Raw genomic sequence first — 23,279 nt, 5'->3', positions numbered from 1 at the left:
TTGAGCGTTCAAAGGTTCCACTTCTAGCTGTGGAAACTATATTAATTATTACCGTGGCTCGTCCACTTATTAATACATCTGTCACACAACCTAGAGGCATCGCTTGGTAACATGTCTTGCAACCGGGTTCAGACAACACAAAAACATATTTGGACAAACAAAAATACAGAGCAACCTTCTTTGTGTGCGTTCATGTATCTAGTCGAGACGCTGTACAGCTGTACGCTGTACGCTGTACATTGTACAGGAATTGCTGAGATCACGGATCTAATGTCAAATTTGGGGCATGGGTGTTTAGGTTGTGGGAGTTGGTCTCATAAGTCGACACCGAACTTCTAAATAAAACAAATTTAAGTAGATAGGCCATGCATGACACAAAATGAACTTTCCCCGAGACAAAAGATTGTCGCATTATTTACAAATTGAATAAGGAGCGATTGGAAATATGTTTCTATTTTAAACGTCGACGTAAAAATTGAAGCATGTTCTGAAATCGCTCAAATGTGTCTAGCGGCATAAATATTGCAATAAATTGAATAATTTCTTTTCAAGAAATGTTATTTTGTGACATAAGTGTTCTATTCAAACGCCTGACATTTTTTTCTAGGGGTCAGTGTCTTTTCAACTTAACGTCTAGTGTATTCCATTGTAGATTGTAACTTCGACCAGTTCCGTATACAAGTGCGAACTTTGTGTTCCCCTTGGGCAGCCCTGTGGTCGCACAAGCGCACGAAAACGCACTCGAATTTCCAGCTCCTCCCTTTGTCGTCCTTTAGCCGAGGGGTGTCTTTGTCTCTGAGCGTGCAAACTGGGGCGCGCTTTAAATACTGCTGGCAGTGTGCTGGATGCGACGCGCCTCTTCGGTCTCGTTTCGAGAACGTCAACCTCCTTTGTCTCGCGGCAGGCGCACGCTGCTGCCGGCTCCAGCAGAAACGACGCGAAGGGACCCACTCTTCCGGGTGGAGACAGGTCCGTTGACAGGTCGCTCTTTGTGATGCCCGACGAACGGCGTGCGGCCGAAGCGATTGTAACTGAGATGTTGCAGGAGGCGCGTGCGATCACAGTTTAAGATGTTGCTCTATCTTTGTTGTGTGTGTGTGTTTGTGTTGTGTGACTGTGTGTGTGTATGTTGTAAATTATTTTCTCGGACAAAGTCTATTATTCGAGAAACACTGGAGACAGTTCTGTAACCTCTGTAGTTAACGTGCTGTGCGATTTTCAGAAGAATTGGGATGATAGTATTTTTACGCCTAGGCAATTTCGCTTTCCCTCCAAAAGGTGCTTTAAATTGCAAATATAACCAGAACAAAATGCGTGCATCGTCATCTCCTTCATCACTCGTCACTTCATCACTGCAACAGTCACTCGACCGTGGCGATAGCGTCGAATGATTGCTGTAGAACGCTTCTCCGATTGCAGAGAAAGTGGGTTGGCGCATGCTTTTGCTTTAAAAGCTGCAGGCTGCCTGTGCGTGTTTGATGGAATGGCACCGAGCTATATTTTGCTTTCCTTCGTCTCCCCGTGTTTCATTGAACGCATCACTGTATATGGAGTAATACGACAAACGCTGGTCGTCAACTTCAGACTTGAAATCTACTTCAGTTACCCTTTTGGGCCGCATTCCTAGAGGAAACCAATACCTTCCGTAAAAGTTGCCTGCTACGATTCTTTTTAGCTCCAAATCAGGCCACAGTACCGTCATACCGTACACCCGCCCTTCTACTCATCGGTCATTAGACATCATATCGAGAAGGGGACTTCGAGGCGTTTGAACATCCACGGAACAAAACGTTTGACCCGTTTGAAGCTGGAGGCGGAGCTGGGGCTACGTCTTGTTTCCACCAATCAAGAGTCGGGCTGACTGCACGCGATAAAGTCCAAACCCGCGTGTCTAGAATTCGGAGGCTTAATAAGTCGGTTGACAAACGGATTCAAGCGGGTCGTTGGTTTCGTATCGCATCGGAGACTGCATATCGCCCGTCGCATTTACTCCAAGTATACTTAAAACTCAACACAACGCCGACTTTTCATCGACAGAACCCCGTGCACCCATTTTCCCCGCAGAGCATATGCAGGGTCAATCCCCGCGTTGCACAGAAAGGAGACCAGCGAGAGAGTTGGCACGGCCTGACATCTGAACTCGAAGAGCGACCTACGCAGGTCATTTAGCGCATGGGGTGACGACGTGCCCGGACTACTTCGGCCGATCGCAGTTTTTGGGGTCCAAACGTGATCGTTGCCTTCTTCTTTCACGGCCCATCTCTCGAACGGTGCAATGAGTGACTTTCTGCGCGCTAGGCGGGGAGGGACGCGCAAGAGCTTTTGCGAATAGCATCAGGACAGCAAACAGGAGGTGCCTCGGTCGGCTGGTATAGTTAGCGCGGCTGGTGGTTATTGAGGGCAACAATGGGAAGTAAATTCCACCGAACGATTGGAAGCGAGCGCTGCGTCACAGTTTGGCTGGACATTCGGACGTTCGAGTTCGAAGATCGGGTCAGACCACTGATCTCTATTTTAGTAGGCTGGATCGCGGATCGGGAGCCCGCCGGTGTCGCCACCGGCGGCCATTGCTTGACACCAGGCAATACACGCCAGTCTATGGGAGAAACGCACAAAAGTAAGAATATTAAAGCATGTACGCTGTGCTCGGAGGCTGGTATTTTATGGTGTGCTGCGATCCTTATGTCGGGTGTTTGGAGATCAAATCGGTATTTGTCAAACGTTCAAACGCCGATTAAAAAAATCAAACGTACCGGAGCACCCACGCCTGAGCTGGCAAGCTTGCTCTCGTAGTGAAGTAAACAAAGGAACTTGCAGTCGATGAGACCGTCCTCGGGGAAGCCCAGAAGTTGATAAATGACAAAGAAGTTCCACCTCGACAGCAGCTTTCCGGGAGTGAGCGAATTCCGCGTAGCAAAGCCTTCGAGCTTGTCGTCTGCTAAACCCAACTCAATGAGACCGCCACCAACTCCACGGTAACTCGAGGTAACTCTCGCCTCATTGAGCTGCACTACAGCGGAGTCACTCTCGACCACAAAATATTTATTTATAAGAACTGCGAGGGCTGCCAGTTTTAAGTTTTGTACGCAAGCTATTTGCCGCGCTTATCGAAAAGCATCCAAAAAGTTTCAGTGCCGACAACAACTTAGAAACGGGGGAAACGGCACTTTTTCTCGTTGTTTCCATAGACTCCCATGCATTGGCTGGTGTCAATCAATGGCCGCCGGTGGCGACACTCGGCCCTAGCTGCCGAAGCCCCTGTCCGCGATCCAGCCTACTACAATAGAGATCAGTGGGTCCGACGATTGCGACCGCGGGCCGTTTCAGAGTTGCGAGAAGTCCACTTAGGATGGCGCTACCTGTCGAACAAAACTTAGTTGCCTAAGTCGCGTTAGGCTGGAGTAACTCTAGTCTCTGGCCACTTAAGAAACGTAGGGTGTGGGCAGTTTTTAACACGTTATTATGGCTTCGCAGCCAATAGGATTGCGAGATTAGTCGCCAAGAGTGCCCAAAACGCAATCACTAGGTGTGTTCGTAATAAGCCGCAGCCTGCCTTTCTAATGTTGTCAGTGTTTCCATACTGAAGAGTAATATTACGCATAGTTCGTTCGCTCAGAAAAGTTTAGTTCTCACAACATTTTGTTGTCAGAAAGCTAAACGAGGCTATGCCTAATGCGTTTCAAATGTTTACTTGTTAATAAAACAACTAATAACTGACCTTCGATGGTGATATAAGTATGTAAATTCACCACATAAAAGAAAAAAAAATTACGCTACGCAAAAGGTTGGTTTTTATTTTTTTATTATGGTTATACAGGTAAAAATCTATAGTCTATAGACTATTTTTTTTTTCATTTATGTGGTGAATTCATGCGGAAGCCACGGTCTTCTGACTGGAAAGTGCCAAGTTTTAGATCTATGATGTACGCAGCTTCGTAATCAGCAGTAAGATTAAGGGAACATTATGAGGTTTGCAAATCGTACGTTCAATTATTTTTGTTAAAAGTTAAATTGTCGAGTTTTAACGCAAATTTTCCTAGTAATATGAGATGGTACGTTTGTTAATTTAAACATATAGGATATTGAATGAAATTACTGTGCCTTTGGTAAGCATTTAAAACAGCTCGGATCGAGGGTTGTGTGCCCATAAGTTCGATGCAATCGGTCTGCTCTTACGAGACGATCATAACATGACTCACGCAAAAGCCTAAGGGCCGGCAGTATTATAAAAATAAATGATTAAATAGAAAAGAGTTGTCTCAAAATTTAGTTCGGTAAACTCCAACGACCGCATCGGTGTACTTAAATGGCCACCGAAAAGAAGGAAAGCTCGAACTTTCATATGGCATATTTTGTAATTTTGGCTAGTTGTCGATGCTCTGTCGTCGTTCGTCAGTTCGTTTTGCTCGTCGTCTCAGTGTGACGCCGTAGCGCAGGCTGTGATGGCTTCGGCGTTTGCCAGGCCGTGCGCTGTCGAGACTCCGACCTCGATTTGAATCGATGGCGAGCCGACCGGTTTGCCTCGCTCACGCGGCGAGTCGGCGAGCTCCTTCGAAGGACTTCTAGATCACCTCCGACGGCCCGCGCTCGCTCGGGGCCGCACTTTGACGCCCGTCACGCGCGTGCACAGACTGTCGCGACGACCGCATCGAGCACGGAAACAAAATCAAGAGCGCACAAATTCAGCCATAAGGTGGCAGCAGCTCCCAGACTACATTATGAACTGCAGTCAAGACTTATTATCATCACGCTTCTTGCTTCATAGTTCGTTTTTCGGCGTTCTTTTTGTTAATGGTCATTGGCTATTGGCTGCTATTGGCTATTGAAATGTATGGGCTATTGGCTACTTTTGGCTATTGGCCATTGGCTGCTCTTGGCTATTGGTTGCTAATGGCCATTGACCATTGGATATTGGCTGCTATTGGCAATTGGCGGCAAGCTCATTGGCTAGATAGCGATAATGAGATGTTTGAAGCTCGCCACACCCTGTGTTTTTGAAGATGTTGGTGACTATAGATAGTGTCTATAGACCAACATGTTTACAAACAAGTCCACGTTTGCCCACACCGGGTGTGGTCACTGCGAGTGCGCAGAAAGCAGATTCGCGTGAGGGCAAGCTTCTGCGCATGTGCACTGCCGACACCAGCGCCACCGTAGTGGCGTGATGTCAGAGGGTTGAGTTGGTGTATAAGAAGGCAAGCCTCGTGACTAAGCCCAGATCTCCCACCAAAAATTACAAAGCTGCGCGAGTCAGAAAAGAAAAGTGACGTCACTGGTGTATGTCCGCACGTAAAGATTAAGGCCCGTTCACACTCTTGCGACCTCTTAAACCTGGGTTCCTTAAAACTTCTTAAACCAGAAAACACACTGGCGCCATCTATTGGAAAGCAGTGTGAACTCGGCGGTCCGGCATATTTTTTTTTTATTTCTCGCGCATTATCCTTTCTTTCTTGGCTCGAAAAACTTTTTTCGATGTTATAAAGGAGCCTTTCTATGGGTATTACGCACATTTGACCTCGGAAGTCCCGCAAAACCTTCGCTCTTGTGAAATGCAATTCCGGGGTCACCGCATAGATGGCGCCACAATGCCCACTGTGTTCCCTGATTCTAAAAACATTTAAGAAGTTTTAAGAGATCTCGTCTCTCTCAGTCGTACTCGGTCGCAAGAGTGTGAACGGGCCTTTAGGTGTTAAAAAAAAAAAAAAAACTTATTAGGTGGCGCAAACATCCGCCCGAATAAAGGGTGTAACCACACTGGGCTGTTCGAATCAAAGCAGTGTTCGCACACCCGTAATACAACTTGACGCGATTATTCGCAACTCCCAACAATGAGCATTTCAACCGTTTTGATCTGTTCCACATATCGGCCGCCAGGCCGAGCCAGCTTTCGCCGCACCCTTGGATAGGCGGTAGCTGTCTCTTCTCTCCTTCGCGTTTTCTCCGTTAGGTGGCGTCGCCTCTTCCGGAGTTGTGCATATTCTAGGGCATTTTCGTTAAACGCTAACAACGCTGAATAATAAACTATGATAAGGAATCCTTTGTCTCTTTTCCAAGTTCGCGTCCCACCTGACCGACTGGATCGTTTTTGCATATCAACTCACTCATGCACGCCCCCTCGATCAAACAGGATCTAGTCACCAGGGAGCACCACTATACATAGCGCAGGCTTTAACAAAGCGGATGCACCTCGGTTTCTTCTCTATTCATTTGTTTTCGCGTCTCTCCTTTTGTTTTCGTCTCTTTGACGGGTCGTTACTTTAACGCCGCAAAATGAATTCCGAAGACCCGTTATTGGCTGCTTGCGTCATGCTCTTGGAGCAATGCCGAGCGGCCGAGTGTCGCGCAGACGAGTGCCCTTATATCCTCTTCCTCTTTTTTATTTTCCCTTTCCATCTCCCCGTCTGTCTTTATTATTTCATTTTATTTTTAACCGCCGTTTTTATTTTGTGCTTGTTTCAGTTATCGCGTCGGTCCGTTCCCGGTCCGTAACGGTGGCATCTTTTTTCCTCTAACGGAGCGCCGGCCTTGAAGTCGAGGAATAGCGGTGCGCGCTCTCGCTGCTCGTAGGCAACGCTCTTCGCCGTCGAGGTCGCAAGCGCGGCTAGAGATCCAGTGCGCTGATAGTTTCCCCATCACAAAGGGGTTAGTCCCAAATCCAATCCAATCCAATCGCGTAGAGCGCAGACCCTTCCCGAAGCCCGAACTGGAAACACTAAGAGTAAGGACACGTCAGCCATCTTGCTGCTTAAAATCATTGTTGCCAGTTTTCTTAACCTTTATTTTAAACCGCAGGAAACGCTCTTCTGGTCTCCAGAAAAGTTCAAGCAGCCCGCGACAGGGTAAAATGATATCGCTTGAGTTTCCTGACGCCATATGGCAAGCTCAGAAAGGCTTTTTCCTTAGAATTAGTTGTAGCAATCGGCCATTGAGCCGGCCGGCTGTGCACTGAGCACCAAAATGGCGGCGTCCACAGCAATATCGAAGTAAGGTGTGTCGTTACTCTGAAGCGTAGCATATGTATAGTGGCTCTAGGTAAAACGAAGTATAGTAAACAAAAAAACAAATAACCTTCCAGGAACCGCTCTTCAGAAACCGGACCTCTTTGAGGTCTTACGGCACCTGGATGGTTCAATGGAGCCATGGAGCGGAACGGACGCTGCAAATCTGCCTCGCATCGGGCACGAACTTCATCCTGACCCTGATCTGAGCCTTTTCGGAGATCCTATTTCCCGGAGCATCGGGGACAGGCGGAGCATCGGCCAAGCACGAACGGCCGAATGTTTCTCGATTACGACACCATTTCGACGCGACCTGTAACGCTGTGGTCTCGATGCCGCCGAGGTAAGGAAGAGGCCCTGTAGTGACCCCCGATGGGTTCATGGCGTACGAATAAGGCGCGACGAAGGAAAGCGTTTGACCTTTCACAGCTTGCCCCCGTCTATATTTCCTTTCGCAGTAAAAATTAAAAGTCGGACCGCTGCCGCTGCGCTACGGTCCGACGGAGGCAATCGACAACAGCGTCAAAAGTGCATTGTCATGGCGCTCGTCATATTTGGGCGTTGGCAGAAAATACCGCCGGCTGGACCAATCTAGAGCAGGCAGAGACGTAGAGGGAACGCGGAGAATTCGCCGTGTGTGATTGGCTTAGCCGGATATTCAGAGCGCAAGTTCGTCTGCTTCTTTTACAGGAGTTGTGGTGACGTCAGAACGCCGAGTTCTGATTGGATCTGATCGGAAGGATAGTGGGTAGACCCCAAAGCAAGATGCCCCGAGGTCTACCCTTTATTGTTCTAATCAGAGCCAATCAGAGCTCGGGGTTATGACGTCACCACAACCCCCGCAAAAGTAGACACACAAAGACGACGAGTGCGGTGACGGTGCACATTTGGTGCTGTTCGATTGGTCGGAGGGATGGATGGATGAATGTTAGTGTGGCTATGCCCTTTGTAACGGGCGGTAGCCTGCGCCACCGAGCCCATCGGCTCGTAGGGTCAGTTGCGCTTGGATTTCACGGTCATGCGAAGTATAGGGGACTTTTTCTTTCGTGTGTGTGTGTTCGCGAAATTCGCGAAAATTAGGTTCTGGCGAAAATTAAGTCGTTCGCTGTATTGAAAATCGTATCGTTTTTGTATGGCTGCGAACTCGGGAATAGCTATTCGCGTGAAGAAAACTTGTTTTCCAGTCCACACGGTTTTATATTACTATTCTTTTTTTTAACGGACGTCTTTTGAGTACATACCTTTCAATGCTTAGAATGTGAAAATGTCTTTCATACAGCTATAGAACGCCTTGCTGTGCGGGATATCGGTGCGTGAGTTATTTTCTTACATTTTTGTTTCCTTTTATATTACTTCCTCGCAAGGTTACCACGAGCCCGCTTTTGCGCTTTTTTCTTTTCAAGTGTTTTTCCCGTCAGAATAAGAAAAGGCGTGACTATAGAATGTTTTCGCCGCCCATACGTTTGCCTTGGGAGCGACAGACCGTTATGATAATTTATGTAGTGTTTAACCCGAAATGCGAATACGCCTTCATTGAAAGGGCGGGTTGCCTGAAATGTAATTAGCACTTGCTCAAAACTGCGTGTTCTTAGAAAATGCCTCGTCTACTTCCTAAAGCTTAGCCTTTTTTTTTTTTTGGTCATGATCACCAAAAACGCCCTGCGATAGGCGGTATTAGCCTCGCACGAGCTGTAGTAGCATCTGTCGCCTTTCACGCATCTTCGGGTGATAACAGGATGTGCTCGTATTTTGTTCGGAACTGAAAACAAATACTTGTGTTGTAAAATGTACTTGTTGCAATATACTTAGATGGCGCAAACATGTTCTGTTGGGAACTACCCCGCGTTATTAAAATATATAAAAAAAAAGAGCGGATACCGTGGTCGCAGTAACTTTGTTGCGCAAGCTAGTATATAATTCTGTTGTAGAGTAATTTCCTGTTGGAGAAAAAAGAGCAAGTGGCTCTTTTTTTTTTTTTTGCCTAATTTTCAACCACCTCTTTGCCTGCCAATTATTCAGTTTAATCAATTTCTTTCTTTGATCTAGAGGAATCGTTGTACTTGTATTTTACGTAGCTCCTTCTCCAGTGACGCGCGAAGGGCTGTGTCAGCCAGTAGCAGTCTGCTCTCCCCAACTTAAAAAAAAAAGAAAAAGAAAAGTCACGAATAAAAAAGGAATTAATTTCCTGTTTCCGAGAAAGAAGGTCGCTGGAATGCAGGCGGGTCATTCCGATCCGACCTCTCGCGTCGTGTTCGGTTGGAGGAGAAGAGCGTGTCTTCACGTTCGGCTTCTCCGTCGGCCGATTTTGTGGGCGCTTTTGGGGTTTCCCCCGACTCAAGCTCGACTGCGCTTTCTGCAGCCTCTGCGCCGCCTGGACTGCTGTCAAGGTTTGCCAGAGCGCGCCCACAAACATGCGTGTGCAAACAGTGTCCAGTCGCGGCACATTCCGATGTCCAGAAAGTCGGCTGGTTTTCTTTTGTTGACAGCGACGGGTTAAGAGGAATTGAGACGTAACGCTGTCACAAAGGCAATCGGACATTCGTATGACGGGCGTGCTCGTATACAACGTAAAGCAGACGAGCATACGCATTACGAAAACAAAACATTATGTACGAGCGGTAAAAATACGCATTGTCTATAGGTGGCGCGAGTTGTTGACTGATTCAAAGGGTTCGGCGGTGTTCGTTCATCCATCAAACCTGTCCATGGGTTCAAGTTTCTTTTGTTCATACGTGAGCGAGTTCTTTTATGTTTATGTCATCAATATACGCTCACGCGCAACTGAACATTCGAACAGACGCATTCTACAGGAACGCATGCGCACGGACTCACTGAAACATGAAAGCCTGTTGTGCACGGACAAAATAAACTTCAACGCACGAACAACAGATTTTGATGGATGGATGGGCACCGCTGAACCCTTTGAATCTGGCTGCTGCTTGCGCCACCTAGCTAGTGTGTATTTTTGCCTGTATAGCATGTACTTGTATGTTAGACTTAAGCCTTGTCTGGCGGACGTCAGCGCCATCTGACGAGGCTCTCCGAAAGCTGTGCACCTATAGAGTGCTCGTTTTGTCGACGCGAGTTCTATACGCGTGAATTGTTCGGGCTGGTACGTGTCAATCTCGATGGAAATACAATGCGGGCCTTTCCGAAACCGGAGAAGCAAAGTGCTCGGGTTTGTAGAATGGTGAGGAGCGGGGCGAAGCAAGGTCAGCGTCGAGCTGGGTGAGGTCAGTGGTGAACAACATGATTTGCCACGCAAAGTAATGCAGTTTATTTTTTATATACTTTGTTCACTCTTCCCTCGGACTGGAAGCCGGAGCTACAAGCCGCCTGCACCAATCACAAGCCTTTAATGTCTCACGTGACTCACTCTGGGGAGATCTGTGCTTAAACAGACCTTCGGTCACGTGACACTTTAGAGGCACGTGATTCGGGCTGACTGCTCGTTGCTTTGGCTTCTTGTAAGAGGAAAGGAGTGAAAAGAATATAGCGGGACAAACATTGCTTAGAAACAGCACATTCCAATGCTTGCTGGTCCTTTTTGTGTTTGTGTGTGTGTGTTGTGCACTGTAATTGTGACCGCGCCATGCAGTTATTGACGGAGGCTCTTTTTTTTTTTTTTTTTAGGTAGTCATTTGTACTCACGCTTGAGCTGTTTTGGCCAAGTTATAGACGCAGTCACGATTGTGCCTATGCTTCAACCGGATTTGAGTAATGCCTAAACGTTTCTGACAAGAGCGTCCGGTAAGATGAAGTGGTTTGTAGGGGGCGCGCGCGCGCTTGTATCTGTCTTTCTGTTCTTACGTCTGAGCGAACAAAAAAAAAATGGCGAAGGGGCAGATGTTTGTGCCATTACGTCAGCACTCGGCGAAGCCAACAATTTTCTGCGCGTCTTTCTCGGGCGCGAAATGAAATGGAACGTGTTTTGAAGCTAACTTCTTTTGAACGCGGTATTTCTATGCTTCCCCTGTCCCGACAACATATTGGCACTATTTGATTTTGCTGTCAAACTTGTCGAAGTTCGAAAAACTAGGCTTCGAAAATTGCTTATTCCGAAATCGGTTGCTTCAACCTATATCTGTCAGTGGACTCTCATCTGTTTCAAACCTCTATGACGTCACGGTGTTGCAAGCGTGCATCACGCCGTGACCTGGAATAAGGAATTCTAACACACGGAAAGGTAATCGCGATAAGTACCTAATGTGGCTCTCGGATTGATAACGACGGCGACGTCATTTTTCGCCCAAGCGTGTTTCATTTTTTTTTTTTTTTTTTTATTTTGCGTATTGGTAACGTTTCTTATTAACTCCTAGAAAACCAGGCTGTAGTGCTGAAGTTTCTGCGTCAGGCTACTGGAAGGCCAGCGCGGGCGCTGAATGAACCCAAGTACTGTGTCAGAGTTCGGTTCGGGCTCGTGTACCCAATGACTGAACAGTGGCTGCAGTAGGACAACGACGCAGCGCTCGGGTCTAATCGGTGCGCCACGCTGGCCTCCGGCTGATGACGTCACCAATGGAGCACATAGGCCTTGCTATTTGGGAGGTGTTTTGCCAAAACGGGGACGTTCTTTAGAAAAGGGGTGGGGAAGCACATGGGAGCAGAGGCTTGAGCAGCCTGTGCTGCGTATAGAGTTGTCGTACCAGTTTGAGCTGCGCGCGTGCAGAAGGCAGGAGTCAACGGGGTCTCGTGTTTATATAACGCATGTTCTCACGTAATATGCTTGCGTGGCTTTGCGTTGTCGTGATAGCAGTCAGTGCACATAAGCAGAATGATGTAGTGTTTCTAAAAATCCGTGTTGATCGCCATTGTTCGCGGGCACTTCTATTCTAATGTTTGTAATTTTGCCTTGACGACTTCCATCTTAGTTTTTGGTATGTCTCACTTATTATCGGTATTGATCTATCGAATATTGACTTTGAGGTAGATGGTTATTTCGTTGCTTTTTGTGCTGGATACATGAGGTGAAAATGTTTTATCACGAAAGTTAAACATCGTCAAAAGGTTACGCACTCTTCGCTGCACGAAGTCCAACCGCATTCAACAAGGATTTATACTGTCTTATTGATAGGCATGCATATGGTAAAACAGCAGAAGCTAGAGTCCAGAATCCTTTTTACATTAATAAAACTTCTCACCCTTTTTTTGTATGGCTTACACCAGCATGATGACCTTTAAATATAGGTTAATAGCATAAGCATACATGATCCAAGTTTGCAGTATAGATGTACACGCCAAGCTACGAGATTAGTCCAGTGCTTTAGCAATTCAGTTGCTTCTTAGCAGCGCTCGAAGGACGAATTTGCTTAATTATGTTGATTCGTTTCATCTCTCAGAAAAGGGTCAATGTTTCATAAAGTCGGGGACGACGCGTGAGCTAGAGGAGGCACCGCGAGTTCAAGGGCACAACGCGAAAAACCGTGTCTCACGCGGGACGAACGAAGAACGTTAAAGCAAAACGAAACAAACCAAAAAATGTCTCGGAATCTGGAGGTGAACAGCCTAAACACATATCCAGTTACAAAACGGAGTAAATGAATTTTGTCTTTTACCTTATCACGTGGTGTTTTTGTTGATACCTACCAGTGGATACGACCAGTCTTCGATCATGGTACGTTCATAAAAATCGTGCACGTGGTCGAAGCTGGTAAGAAGAACACGAAAACGAGCATCTTGGAAGTCTCATGGCCTACATTCAGCGATAATAGTTAGCTGTCCGAAGCTAAGTCGTTGGCTGCCACTCTGAGGTCCCCAGCAGGCTCATTTTCGAGCGCTTAACGTCGCCAACCATTGGAAAATGCCAGATTCGTTTGTTAACCACCGGTTTTGTTTTCTGTTTACCGCGAGGCTTGACTGGCTGACTGGACCGCAGAGCCTTAGGTGCGTTTACGTTGAAGGGCGACATACCTGGCGTATGCCGCGTTGAGCGGCGTCCTTTCGTCGTCTTCATCGAAGGAGTTCTCTTCGTCGGACAGGAGCGCGTCCTTGGGCTGTCCGGTCTTCATGTCCGCCTGGTCTTGTCCGGCGTGACTCGACACGCCCCTGGATAGCCGGCCTCACCGCATCATGACCGTGTCAGCTCCCCTGTGGACCGGACATATCGAGCACGTTGGTCAACTAACTATATGAGAAGGGCAATCTGTGACCCCGGTCACACGAAGAACTCCAGAACTTCGTCTAGACTTCTTCAGCTCATCCTTTTTTAAACAAATAAGTTTGGCCATGTAGGTGTCGACATTGAACATGCGCAGACGTCGGTTTCTGAAGCAACGAAGCATCTGGGCATGCCCCGTTGGAGTCAGTGACACCGCCGTGTGACATCAGAAACAAGGATATAACTTAAATTTGACAAGCAACTAGGTTTGAGTGGGACAAGGACGAAACGATGTGATGAAAAATAAGTCTTTCACAATTAGGAAGTCTACCCTGTTGGCCATGTTGGATTAACCTAAAACTGGGGTAGAGAAGAAACATTAAAACGTAGAAGAGACAAAAAATAGACAGGACAACGTCTCAAACTCCTGTCTATTTTCTGCCTCCTCTCCGTTTCGATGTTTCTTCTCTACCCTAGTCTCAGGTTAATCCAACAAGGTTAATATTCATAAGCTCGCCTGCAACTCACTCGACTCCCTGGGCATATTTCTGCGCCAGCATTTTGTCGGCGGCGGAGCGCCGCTTGCGTTACCGATTACGTGAACTTGGCCGCCTCGTGGTGTAGATGGCCTCAGATGGTTTGACGTGCGGGTAACCCAATTGAACGCTTTGTGCCACCAGAGTGCCCACAGCCCATCGTTAGCGCTTTCATACCAGCGTTGCTCTTGCGCCATGATGTCCCTAATTTTCAGCACCACAATTATCTACCATTGTCTAAAAAACAAATGGATATTCGAGGATGATATGAGAGGTCTCGACGTTATTTTTACGGTGGTATCATTTTGTAGCTCCCTCTAGCGAGAGATCACGATCACATAAAATTACATGTAGCTTGTAATAAAATTGTGGTGCGAAAACCTTTTAACCAAAGAGCTGGAGCTCTAAGATTCGAATCCCAACAAAAGAGCACTTTGTAAAAAAGCATGGCATGATGTCGTCACCCAAATTTGGAAAAGCGTCCTTTCATCTACAGCTATAAGCCGCATATTCTAGTATAAATAATAGCTTGTAAAGTGGTACCACATGTACTAGAATGACCAGTTCACAATCATAGCATGGATTATATTACAATATCCTACGACATTACGGGCCCTAATAATAGGATAACCGATATCATATCATCAAATAATTGTATTTCCATCGTTATAAACATACACTGGAGCCACGAACAAAAGAGCTAATCTTTGTTGGCTTCATGAGGTCCGGGCTCCCAGTGCTTGGCAAATAGTAAGAGACACACACAAAAGAAATAGTTAAATGTATATATATATATAAAAAATATTATTTAAAAGGTTCACATAAAAGAAGACATATTATACAAAAAATAGGTACTGTGATTTGCGATCTAAACTATACTTGTCAACGCCATCTATGAAATATTGATTTAGTAACGTGGCTAGGTTATAATAGAGGGATTGCAAACTGTTGTTTCTGCGATTATGAATGACCTTCCATTCCTCAGAGCAGCGGGTGGCCAATGACCGTTATGTCAGGTTAAATTTTACGTATACTTCGACAAGCTAATTAGTTCATATAAGCAAATCATACAAGTCTTCAGCCCGTACAACTTCTGAACCACGTAATCGCAGCACGACAACTGATAAGACGGTGTTCGGTGAGATGCTTGCCGGCAACTTGATACTTTGAAAGTTGAAAACTTCAAAATAGTCGTCTTCAGAGAACTATGACGCCACTGCCCTTAAGAAGGCCTTCCGTATGCGGCAGCACCTTAATCCCCGAACCGGTGAATATGCATGCCGTTGCAGAGCTGGTTTTTAGTTTACATCTGTTTCGCTCGACAGGTTCGAGAGTATGTTCAGCCCGCGCGCAAGAAAGAGAGACGGGGAGAGTTTGTAGCCTTGCCAGCCATGCACGCGATCTGGTTTCCTTTTGTCGATGAGAAGTTAGCCTCGATTGCGAAGCGGCTCAGCGCAGACTGGGCGGAGGGGTCCCACACCTTTGCGTATTCCGCCTCGTTCTCCGTGCAAATTTCCCTCGCGTGTGAGATAACAGCGCTGAGCGGCTGAAGGCCTCCGCTCGTGCAAGGCCGAGTCGCTTGCCGGTTGCCTTCTGGTGGTCATCGACTGTTTGGGAACGACAGAACTTTGCATCTCGTCGAAGCGGAACGTGTGAAAGCGAAGAGGAAAACAAAAACAAAAAACGTGTCACTCCAAGTGCCTTCTGGCTTTATATTGCACTTGGGGACGCCGTAGTGTTTCAATGCGCTCTATAACTTTGTATAGTTATAACTCCAATTACCTCCCCCCCCCCCTCTAAATCACCCACCTCGGGAAAGGGGGGGGGGGGGGGGGTGAGAGGCTTTTTTTGCACTATCGAAAGGAAAAAAAAAATATTAACCAACCTCTGTGTTTAGTCGAAATTTCTAAGTGGCGGTCATTTCTAAGTTATAACTTATAAGTCATAGTTCATGTTCTTTTTTTCTTTTTTTTGCTCTCAAATTTGTTCGTATGAGTGCCAACAGCGTGATGCATCATGTCAATTCCTTTTTGTATCATCTAATATTACCGATATATAAAAATCACTGAGTACATAGAATCTGGCTTATGCTGTATCGGTAATGTTATTAATTAGCATTAGATGACTTTTTTTTTCAGCGATTACTATTCGACGTACCGGCTACTCGCAACAGTTTTAAAAGTTCATAAAGACGGCTTCAAGACCACGAAACCCCAAGCACTAGGCGTCCAGTTGTATTGTGTCGAATAGTCATCGGCTTGCCGACCGTTCGTTCGGTCTTATTTTAGAAAGTTTGCTCGCGTCGTTTGTCTGTTTGCAGACGTTTCTCTCGATCGTTCCGTTACGGAAGCGGGAAGGAAACACAAAGTTTGCTGCGGTGGTGGCGGCGCCAGTGTTGCCCCCACGCCGCCTTCAACCCGGAAACGGTGGTTCATAGCGTGCGTTCTCGGTGCCGGTCCACTAAGCAGACGGAACGGACGCCCTGGTAGGTTTTAGTAACGACGGAGACAGCACACTTTGGCCACGCTTGTGGCTTTTTTCTTTTTCTTTTTTTTTTCTTTTGGGAATTGAGGGGCGGCAGTGTGTTGCTGGGATTGGGGGTCAGCTGTGAGGACTCGTTTCTTCGCCGCTTTCGCTCGGACCCTTCGGACAGGTATGTACTTTGAGTGGGCGCCGTAAATGCCCGGAAACGTCAGATTTGAGCTCGCGAACGCGTCGGTCGTAAGCGCTTTCACGCGTGCCTCAGTCTATAGATGCGTGTATATATAGACCACTTTGGTGGATGGAAATTGCCGTGACGGAAATCGAGCGTCGAAAAGTGGCGAGCGTGTACGCAATGACCTCAACGTAACACGACCCCAACTTTACGAGTACGCCTGAATTCCACTTCACGAGGCCAGTGCAGTTGCTTCGCGGCTTCGACTGAATTGGTTCTTTGTTGGGGTGGACAAATGTATAGTGTACTACCGCAGTAGTAATAAGCAATATACTTTGTACGATTGGCATATTAGGTAATATTCGTGCCGAATCGAGAGATACTCCGTACAAACAAACCCACGTGTGCCCACATCGGGTGGTGCGCGTGAGCAGGAACTATGTTCGAGTTCTAGTCTAGGTCGCGCAAGCTACCGCCCGTTATGAAGGACTCTTAGCCTTCATCCATCCATCCGTGAGAGAAAGCGTTTGCGCTTGCACAGTAGCGACAGCCGTGTCACCGTATTGGCGTGACGTCAGAGTTGAGTTGGGGATGGATGGATGTAAATGGCTATTTCCTTTGTAACGGGCGGTAGCTTGCGCCACCTAGCCTCGTGATTGGTTCTTCATTGTTGTCTGCTGATGCAGCAATCTCAGTGGCTGCTAAACAATAATGAGATGCTCGAGCTTCGTCACGCCCTCTGCTTCTTAAGCTGTTGGAAATTATACAACATGTTTTCCCAAAACATTTACGGTTTTTGTTTAGAGCGCAGCTCTTGGGGGCCCGTTTCTGACTTGAGCGGCGTCGGAGTCGCCGACGGCATAGCCGCGAGGTCACGTGACCCCCCAAGGTCACGTGCCCCCCCCCCCCCGATGTCCCGTGACCCCCCCTTAAGCCACGTGGCCCCCCTGAGGTCACGTGCCCCCCTCCCCCGAGGTCACGTGACCCCCCTGACGTCACACGACCCCCAGGTCACGTGACCTCAAGGAGTCTCCTATTCCTCAGTACGCTTCCATCCACCTCCTCAAGAGCTCCGCTCTCACCGGCGTTACAGAAAATTGTAAACGGCTTTCATTTCTTTTTTCATTTAGACTAAGTTACGAATCGCCGAACGTTCGTTCGCCGCCCCAGATATAGTCCTATAGCGATCTGCACCAGATGCCAAAGCTTAAAAACTAACCGTTAGCGTTACATTTGGAAGCAAGTTAAAAGTTTGGCATTGCAAAATTTATTTTCGCGATAAAAAAAAAAGTTTTTTGGGGACACGTTGCATTCGCTTTACACCAAGTAGGAGGGCATCCAACGGCACGATCCAAATGAGTCCGTTAAGCGGTGTCAAAAGGCACCATCACGGTGTTTGTTGCCACGATGTACTTAAAAAAAACTGCAGCGGTTCTGTATTTGAGTAAAATCACTTAAATCGTCTTTATCTGACCTCCAGCATCGCGATGTCGAGTTTTTTTTTTTTTTCTTTTAATTTGGTGCATTAAGAGACTTCAGAAAATTAGTTTCAAAGTACCGCTAAATCCTCTCCTTCCCGGAGCGTTACGCCATAAAATCAGTTTTCGGAATCTCTGCTCTCAGGCATTTTCAGCGCCTGTCAAACCTGTGCACGCGCACTCTCGCTATTTTCAGAAAAGAAAAAAAAAAAGGTTAAAAAAAAAAGACGTCACGACTGGTGTCAGTACGGGGGATAATAGACCTGGCCTATGCTTGGAATTGCACGCGCTGCCCGCACGAGGAACACGCGCTTGGCTGTCGAAAGATAATTTTAGGACGTAATGACTGGTCGGGGTTTTTTCCTGTTCGTGTCCCGTTCCGTTACATCTTCGCGGAAAACGAACGTGATGTTCAGATTCACGAAATAAAAATACTCTAGAACTCACCTCTAACTCGTCTTTCTCAAGACGCTCTTCAGCTTCCCTTTAATTAATACACCATGCAAATACTTTAAACATCTTAGTTAATGACTAACTAATTAACCAATATCGCTTTTTTTTCTCCTCGACCTTATGGCCATAAACTTAGCCCCAAGGCAAAAAAAAAAGAAAAAAAAAACCTAAGTTACATTTTGTTAAAATTCTGCTGCCTTAAAAAAAAACTATAGAAAAAAAGATATTGCATGAGATAACATGCTTCATAAGAACAAAACACATTTCCCACGGTCATTCATACGGGTTCATCTACATTTCTCGGCTGCGACATGCACTAACATGGCGCCACAAAATAAAGAAACAAAAGGTAACCCGTCATTACACTGCACTAAACGATCTGCATCGGGCGAGCGTTTCCCGATCGGAAGTTGCGATTATCCGAGCGATTAAACGATGACCGAAAGAAGTCGGGCAACTTTCCCACTCGTTGGGGAGAGAAAACAGGCAAAGCGGGTCGATCGCTATCTAGCTCGATGACGACGACTCGGCAGGTTGCCCGCGGGAGCCTTTGAGCTCATTTCTTCTCAAGGGACGGATGCATGCATTCGGCTGAACTAGGCTGAACACTTTAAGGACCAAACAGCAGTTTACCTTTTACCGCACTAATGACAGTAATCGGTCTGCAGTCTGTGGTGTTTTGCCGGGCACCATAGCTTTCGCCAGTCAACGGCGGTCGAGAACGCGTGCAAACTTTTACGTTGCAATTCTTTCTGTATATCGCAACTTTCAGCGATGGTGGTACCACGGTGTGAGAATCGCGCTCCCTAGCTCCTGGATGATCGGCTTCACAATAAGGGTGCTTGCCTACACGTTCCTGGCGTGAAAAAATAAAGTAAGGCTCTAATACTGCTCGTATTAGAGCAGTATAGCGCAGTATTAGAGCAGACCCAGCCTCTTACCGCTGTTCTACGACGATCATCCAGATGACAGTCATTTGGATGGATGGATCGATGGATGAATCCGGCTGAGCCCTTTGGATCGGGTAACGCATTTATCAAGGGGCTTTAGGATCGGGCGGTAGCTTACGCCACCTAGCCATTTTCATAGGTGCCAGCGCGCCCCCTATAGGTCGTAAAAGCTGCGAACATACAAGCGGTAAGGACGAAGCACCGCCCTACATTGAAGCCGTGATAAAATGTTATGCATCAGGGAGCTCTAACACTCACTACGTGCCGCCACCAGATTGATCGGACCCGAGTTGGAAATCGACGCTTACGCAGCTCTTGTATTCAATTCCTGCGTCGTATCGTACGAACTTCTCGAATGGTATAGGCCTCGCATCATCAGCTTCGGAGCATCTTCAACTTCTTTCTTCATCAGTAACCAGAAGGCCGCCGTTAGTACACCAGATATGCCATTCCTCAGATGATGGTGATCAAACTGCCAAACTGAATTTCGGAAATGGATGATGACATTCCATGGCATTCCACGAATGGATGATGGCATTCCATGGCTGTGATGACATTCTATGGAGGAAGAGGGCGTCGTCCCTCAGCTGTGAACGAACAATATAGCCAGTGCGGTGCGACCGCTAGTGTGGGAGTCTTTAACGTGCGCCACGCAGTAGTAATACACGTCTGCACATCTGTACACGTCTGCACACGATGTTCATCCAGATCGAAACGGGCAGGAGTGGGGATTGAACCCAGGATCCCTATGCTCAGCAGCGCGAATCTTCGCTCCGTGTGAGCCCGTGCCCACTCGCAGACAGCATGGTTGCGTGATCAAATGGAGGCAGGTGATTGGTCCTGCGGGCGCGTATACGCTTTCGCCGCTGTGTCAGCTACGTGTGAACGGAATATAGCAGTAGCGACGGCCAGGATGTGCTCTCTTGACAACGGGTCATGTATTCACTCGTGTTCCTGGCGTCATGCTACGGCAGCGGGGCTTGTTGGCGAACGTGTGCCATATGGAGATAGCATGTGGTTGTGGCAGAGATGGGCACAACAAATGCGTAATGTGGGAAACACCTCTATCTTGCATTATGCGTCCATTCACCCTTTCTGCCGGGACTCCATCGAGATCTGCAGTATGGGTAAATAAAATAAATCAAGGATACAGAAATGCTGAGCTCGGTAATCCAATAACAACGCAAGGAGACAGACTTGCTCAAAACCTTAGGAGTCCGTAAGGGTGACGGTACAAAGGGCTATCAAATGGTAAAACAAAATAACAAGGGGGTAGGTGAATGGTGGCTAAAATAAGTGGGAAAACTAAGAGGTTGTTTTGATTGAGCGTGCTTAAACATCATTCAAGGTAGTTATGGGGACAGTATTCGGCTGCTGGTTTTAGCCACCGAACGATAAAAGGGAACGGCCACAATGCATACATCTATTCATTCATCTTGCGCAGCTTATTTCAGTACCTGCACACTTAAAGGGATGTTGAACCGAAATTCGAATTTCACAAAATAAGCTTGCAGAAGTGTTCAAAAGGGCGCCAAAAACCACTAAACATCACTCATGTAGACATATCTCGAGCGGATGGCCGCATTTCTGGAAAATAAAGGAGTGGATGAGCAAGAATATTGACGTCACCTAAGTGACACCCCTCCACCATTCTGTAATAATTTCGCACCACCTCTCATTACGCTTGACGACGTTTTAGTCGCCATTATGAAGCTTCCTCCCAAGAAGTCTTGTGGTCACGACGGTATCCCCTTGTTCATTGTAAAAGGCTGTGCAGGTATTTTTTCTCCTTTGCTCGTTCACATATTTACACTGTCTTTTAAACTTTTTGTTTTTCCGAGCCCTTGGAAGGAAGGCGTTTTGATTCCGTTACTGAAATCAGAAAACCCTACCTCTGTGGTTAACTACAGACCAATCTCTTTGTTACCGGTATTCTCTAAAGTTTTTTGAAAAAGTTGTTCACATGCATCTGTCTAGAATCTTCAAGCTGATTCATAGTTGAGAATCGGCATGGCTTTATGAGCGGCCGTTCCGTTGCAACTAACCTTGTCCCTTCCCTGAGTCACGTGGCGCCAAGCATTTCCTGTCGAGAACAGACTGATACAGTCTATTTCGATTGCAGTGACTTTTTTTTTGTCGGTTCCCCTCCGGAGTGCCGCAGGGTTCAAATTTAGGTCCTTTGCTTTTTAACGTGTTTGTTAATGACATTCATGAAGTGATACATCACTCCACCCTGTTTCAGTTCGCTGGCGATATGAAGCTATATCGCAAAATCTAATGTCTTCATAACTACGCCTTGCTGCAAATTGACATCGATGATATATGTATATGGTGTGTAGATAATGAGATTGACCTATATCTTCGTAAAACGCAGGTCAATTCGTTCACACGCAAAACCCTTCCTGTTCTTTTTGACTACTGTCTAGACAAGACTCTTGTTAAATGCGTGTCGGTTGTGCGGGATCTTGGCGTTATGCTAGATTAAAAGCTGAACTTCAACAGTCATGTTTGGAATGATTTCGCCAGCCTCTTTTAAAGTGTTGGGCATTGCTACTCGCCTTAGTTCTGTGTTTCGCGATTCTTTTTCTTTTTTTTTTTTTGTATTTTACGGAAGCCTTCTTTTGCCCAAATTAGACATTGCTTCAGTTGTCTGGAACAATCTTAGTGCCACTGCTGCAGCGACGTTAGAGCGTGTTCAAAACGATTTGCACGTATACGTTTCACGCAAGACAAGACCTGTCCGAGCCCTGCTCATACGTGAAGTTAAAAGTGGAGTTAAAACCAAGACGGCGGCAGATGTGATTTCATATTTTTGTCAAAGTGTTTGCGTGGGTATTATGACTGTCCTTTTATTGCGTCTTGCATCAATCTAAATGTGCCTATTAGACCTTTTCGCAACAACCGCACGTTTGCCGTTAATCCAATGCATTATTTCTTTGCTGTAGTTCGCAAGCAGAACTACTCTAATGATCTTGATACGCGCCTTGAGTTTTTCTAATGATGCCATCACATCATTCAAGAGAAGCGTAGTCGTCGGGTCGTTTTCTGGATTTATTTGCTTTGTCGCTTTCACCTTTGGAATGTGATTTGGTGCTCTACCGTCCTAGGCTTCTGGCCGTTGGTAGGCACTGGAAATCAATAAATACTTAAACAAACAAACAAATAAAAAAGAACCGCTCAGAAGAGAATTTAATCTCGTGCATAGTAAGATACAGAGAGAAACAAAAGCACTCAATCAATTGCCGATGCACGAGAAAAAAAATCGAATTGAGGTCATCTTGGAATACAAGCAGTTTTTTGTTCTGGAATTTAATGGCCAATAGGTTCATTACGGTCCCGGAACGACAGCGGCCATTAAGATTGCCCATTTCAGTCCCGAACATTCTCTGACGCATATCTCTCGTGACATTATGCTGTCCGATGTCATGAAACCACGACGGGTATCGCCTCGTGCTGGGTCTCTAAGCACCCGCAATGCGCAACCGCCGCTAGCTGCAAATTATCGGCGATGACGCCTCCATTGCGTAAACGCGACATTCAACTGCGAGCGTGCGTACATAATCGAGTTTCTTCCGTGCAGTTTTCGCTACACAGAAAATAAAGCCACACACACGCCATCTGCACACGGCATTTCTTTCCACACGTCACGTGTGCTTGAGGCTGTTTGCGTTATTGCGTTCTCGCCGTGATTGCTCGTGTCTTTGCGTTCCAAGTTGCTTCATTCGTTTCTATACATCATCTATTATCTCACGCGTTTGTTCGGTCATCTGTGTAAATAGAAATATTCTGAAAAAAGGCGTCATATAGTAGGATTCATGCATTTTAGAAGTTTGCCCGGAATATTTCGCTAAGCGCCAAAATTATATAGAGCTTTGCGCAGACTAGAGACAGAGAGAGAGAGAGAGATTGTCTGTGTGTGTTTGTGCCAGTGTGTATTTGTCTGTATGTTCGCTTTCGTTTTTATTGGCCTCAATTTACTCGGGTAACAAATTGTGCCAGCAAACTTGATTTCCGCTAAACATGAGCGCGTTCCACGACACCAATAATTTTGAAAACAACCGCGTGAAAAGGTACGGGCAAAGCTCGACAATCGTATTTTAACTGCACGACG

The 23,279-nt window shown here is 46.6% G+C and overlaps 1 protein-coding gene across 1 annotated transcript in view; it reads right to left on the bottom strand.

Annotated features, from left to right (window-relative positions):
• Positions 1–23,279, bottom strand: part of LOC8029452 (chitin synthase chs-2) — a 72,476-nt gene that overhangs the window by 26,479 nt on the left and 22,718 nt on the right. Inside the window, exon 2 of the mRNA XM_029991518.3 lies at positions 12,909–13,085. Within this exon, the coding sequence (XP_029847378.1) occupies positions 12,909–13,006 (98 nt within the window). The 5' untranslated portion in view covers positions 13,007–13,085. The remainder of the gene's footprint in view (positions 1–12,908; positions 13,086–23,279) is intronic.

Source organism: Ixodes scapularis, unplaced genomic scaffold, assembly GCF_016920785.2.
Source record: "Ixodes scapularis isolate PalLabHiFi unplaced genomic scaffold, ASM1692078v2 PGA_scaffold11__112_contigs__length_91849675, whole genome shotgun sequence".
NCBI lineage: Eukaryota > Metazoa > Arthropoda > Arachnida > Ixodida > Ixodidae > Ixodes > Ixodes scapularis.
The sequence above is the reverse complement of the archived record's forward strand: the minus strand, read 5'-3'. Positions and strand labels throughout refer to the sequence as shown.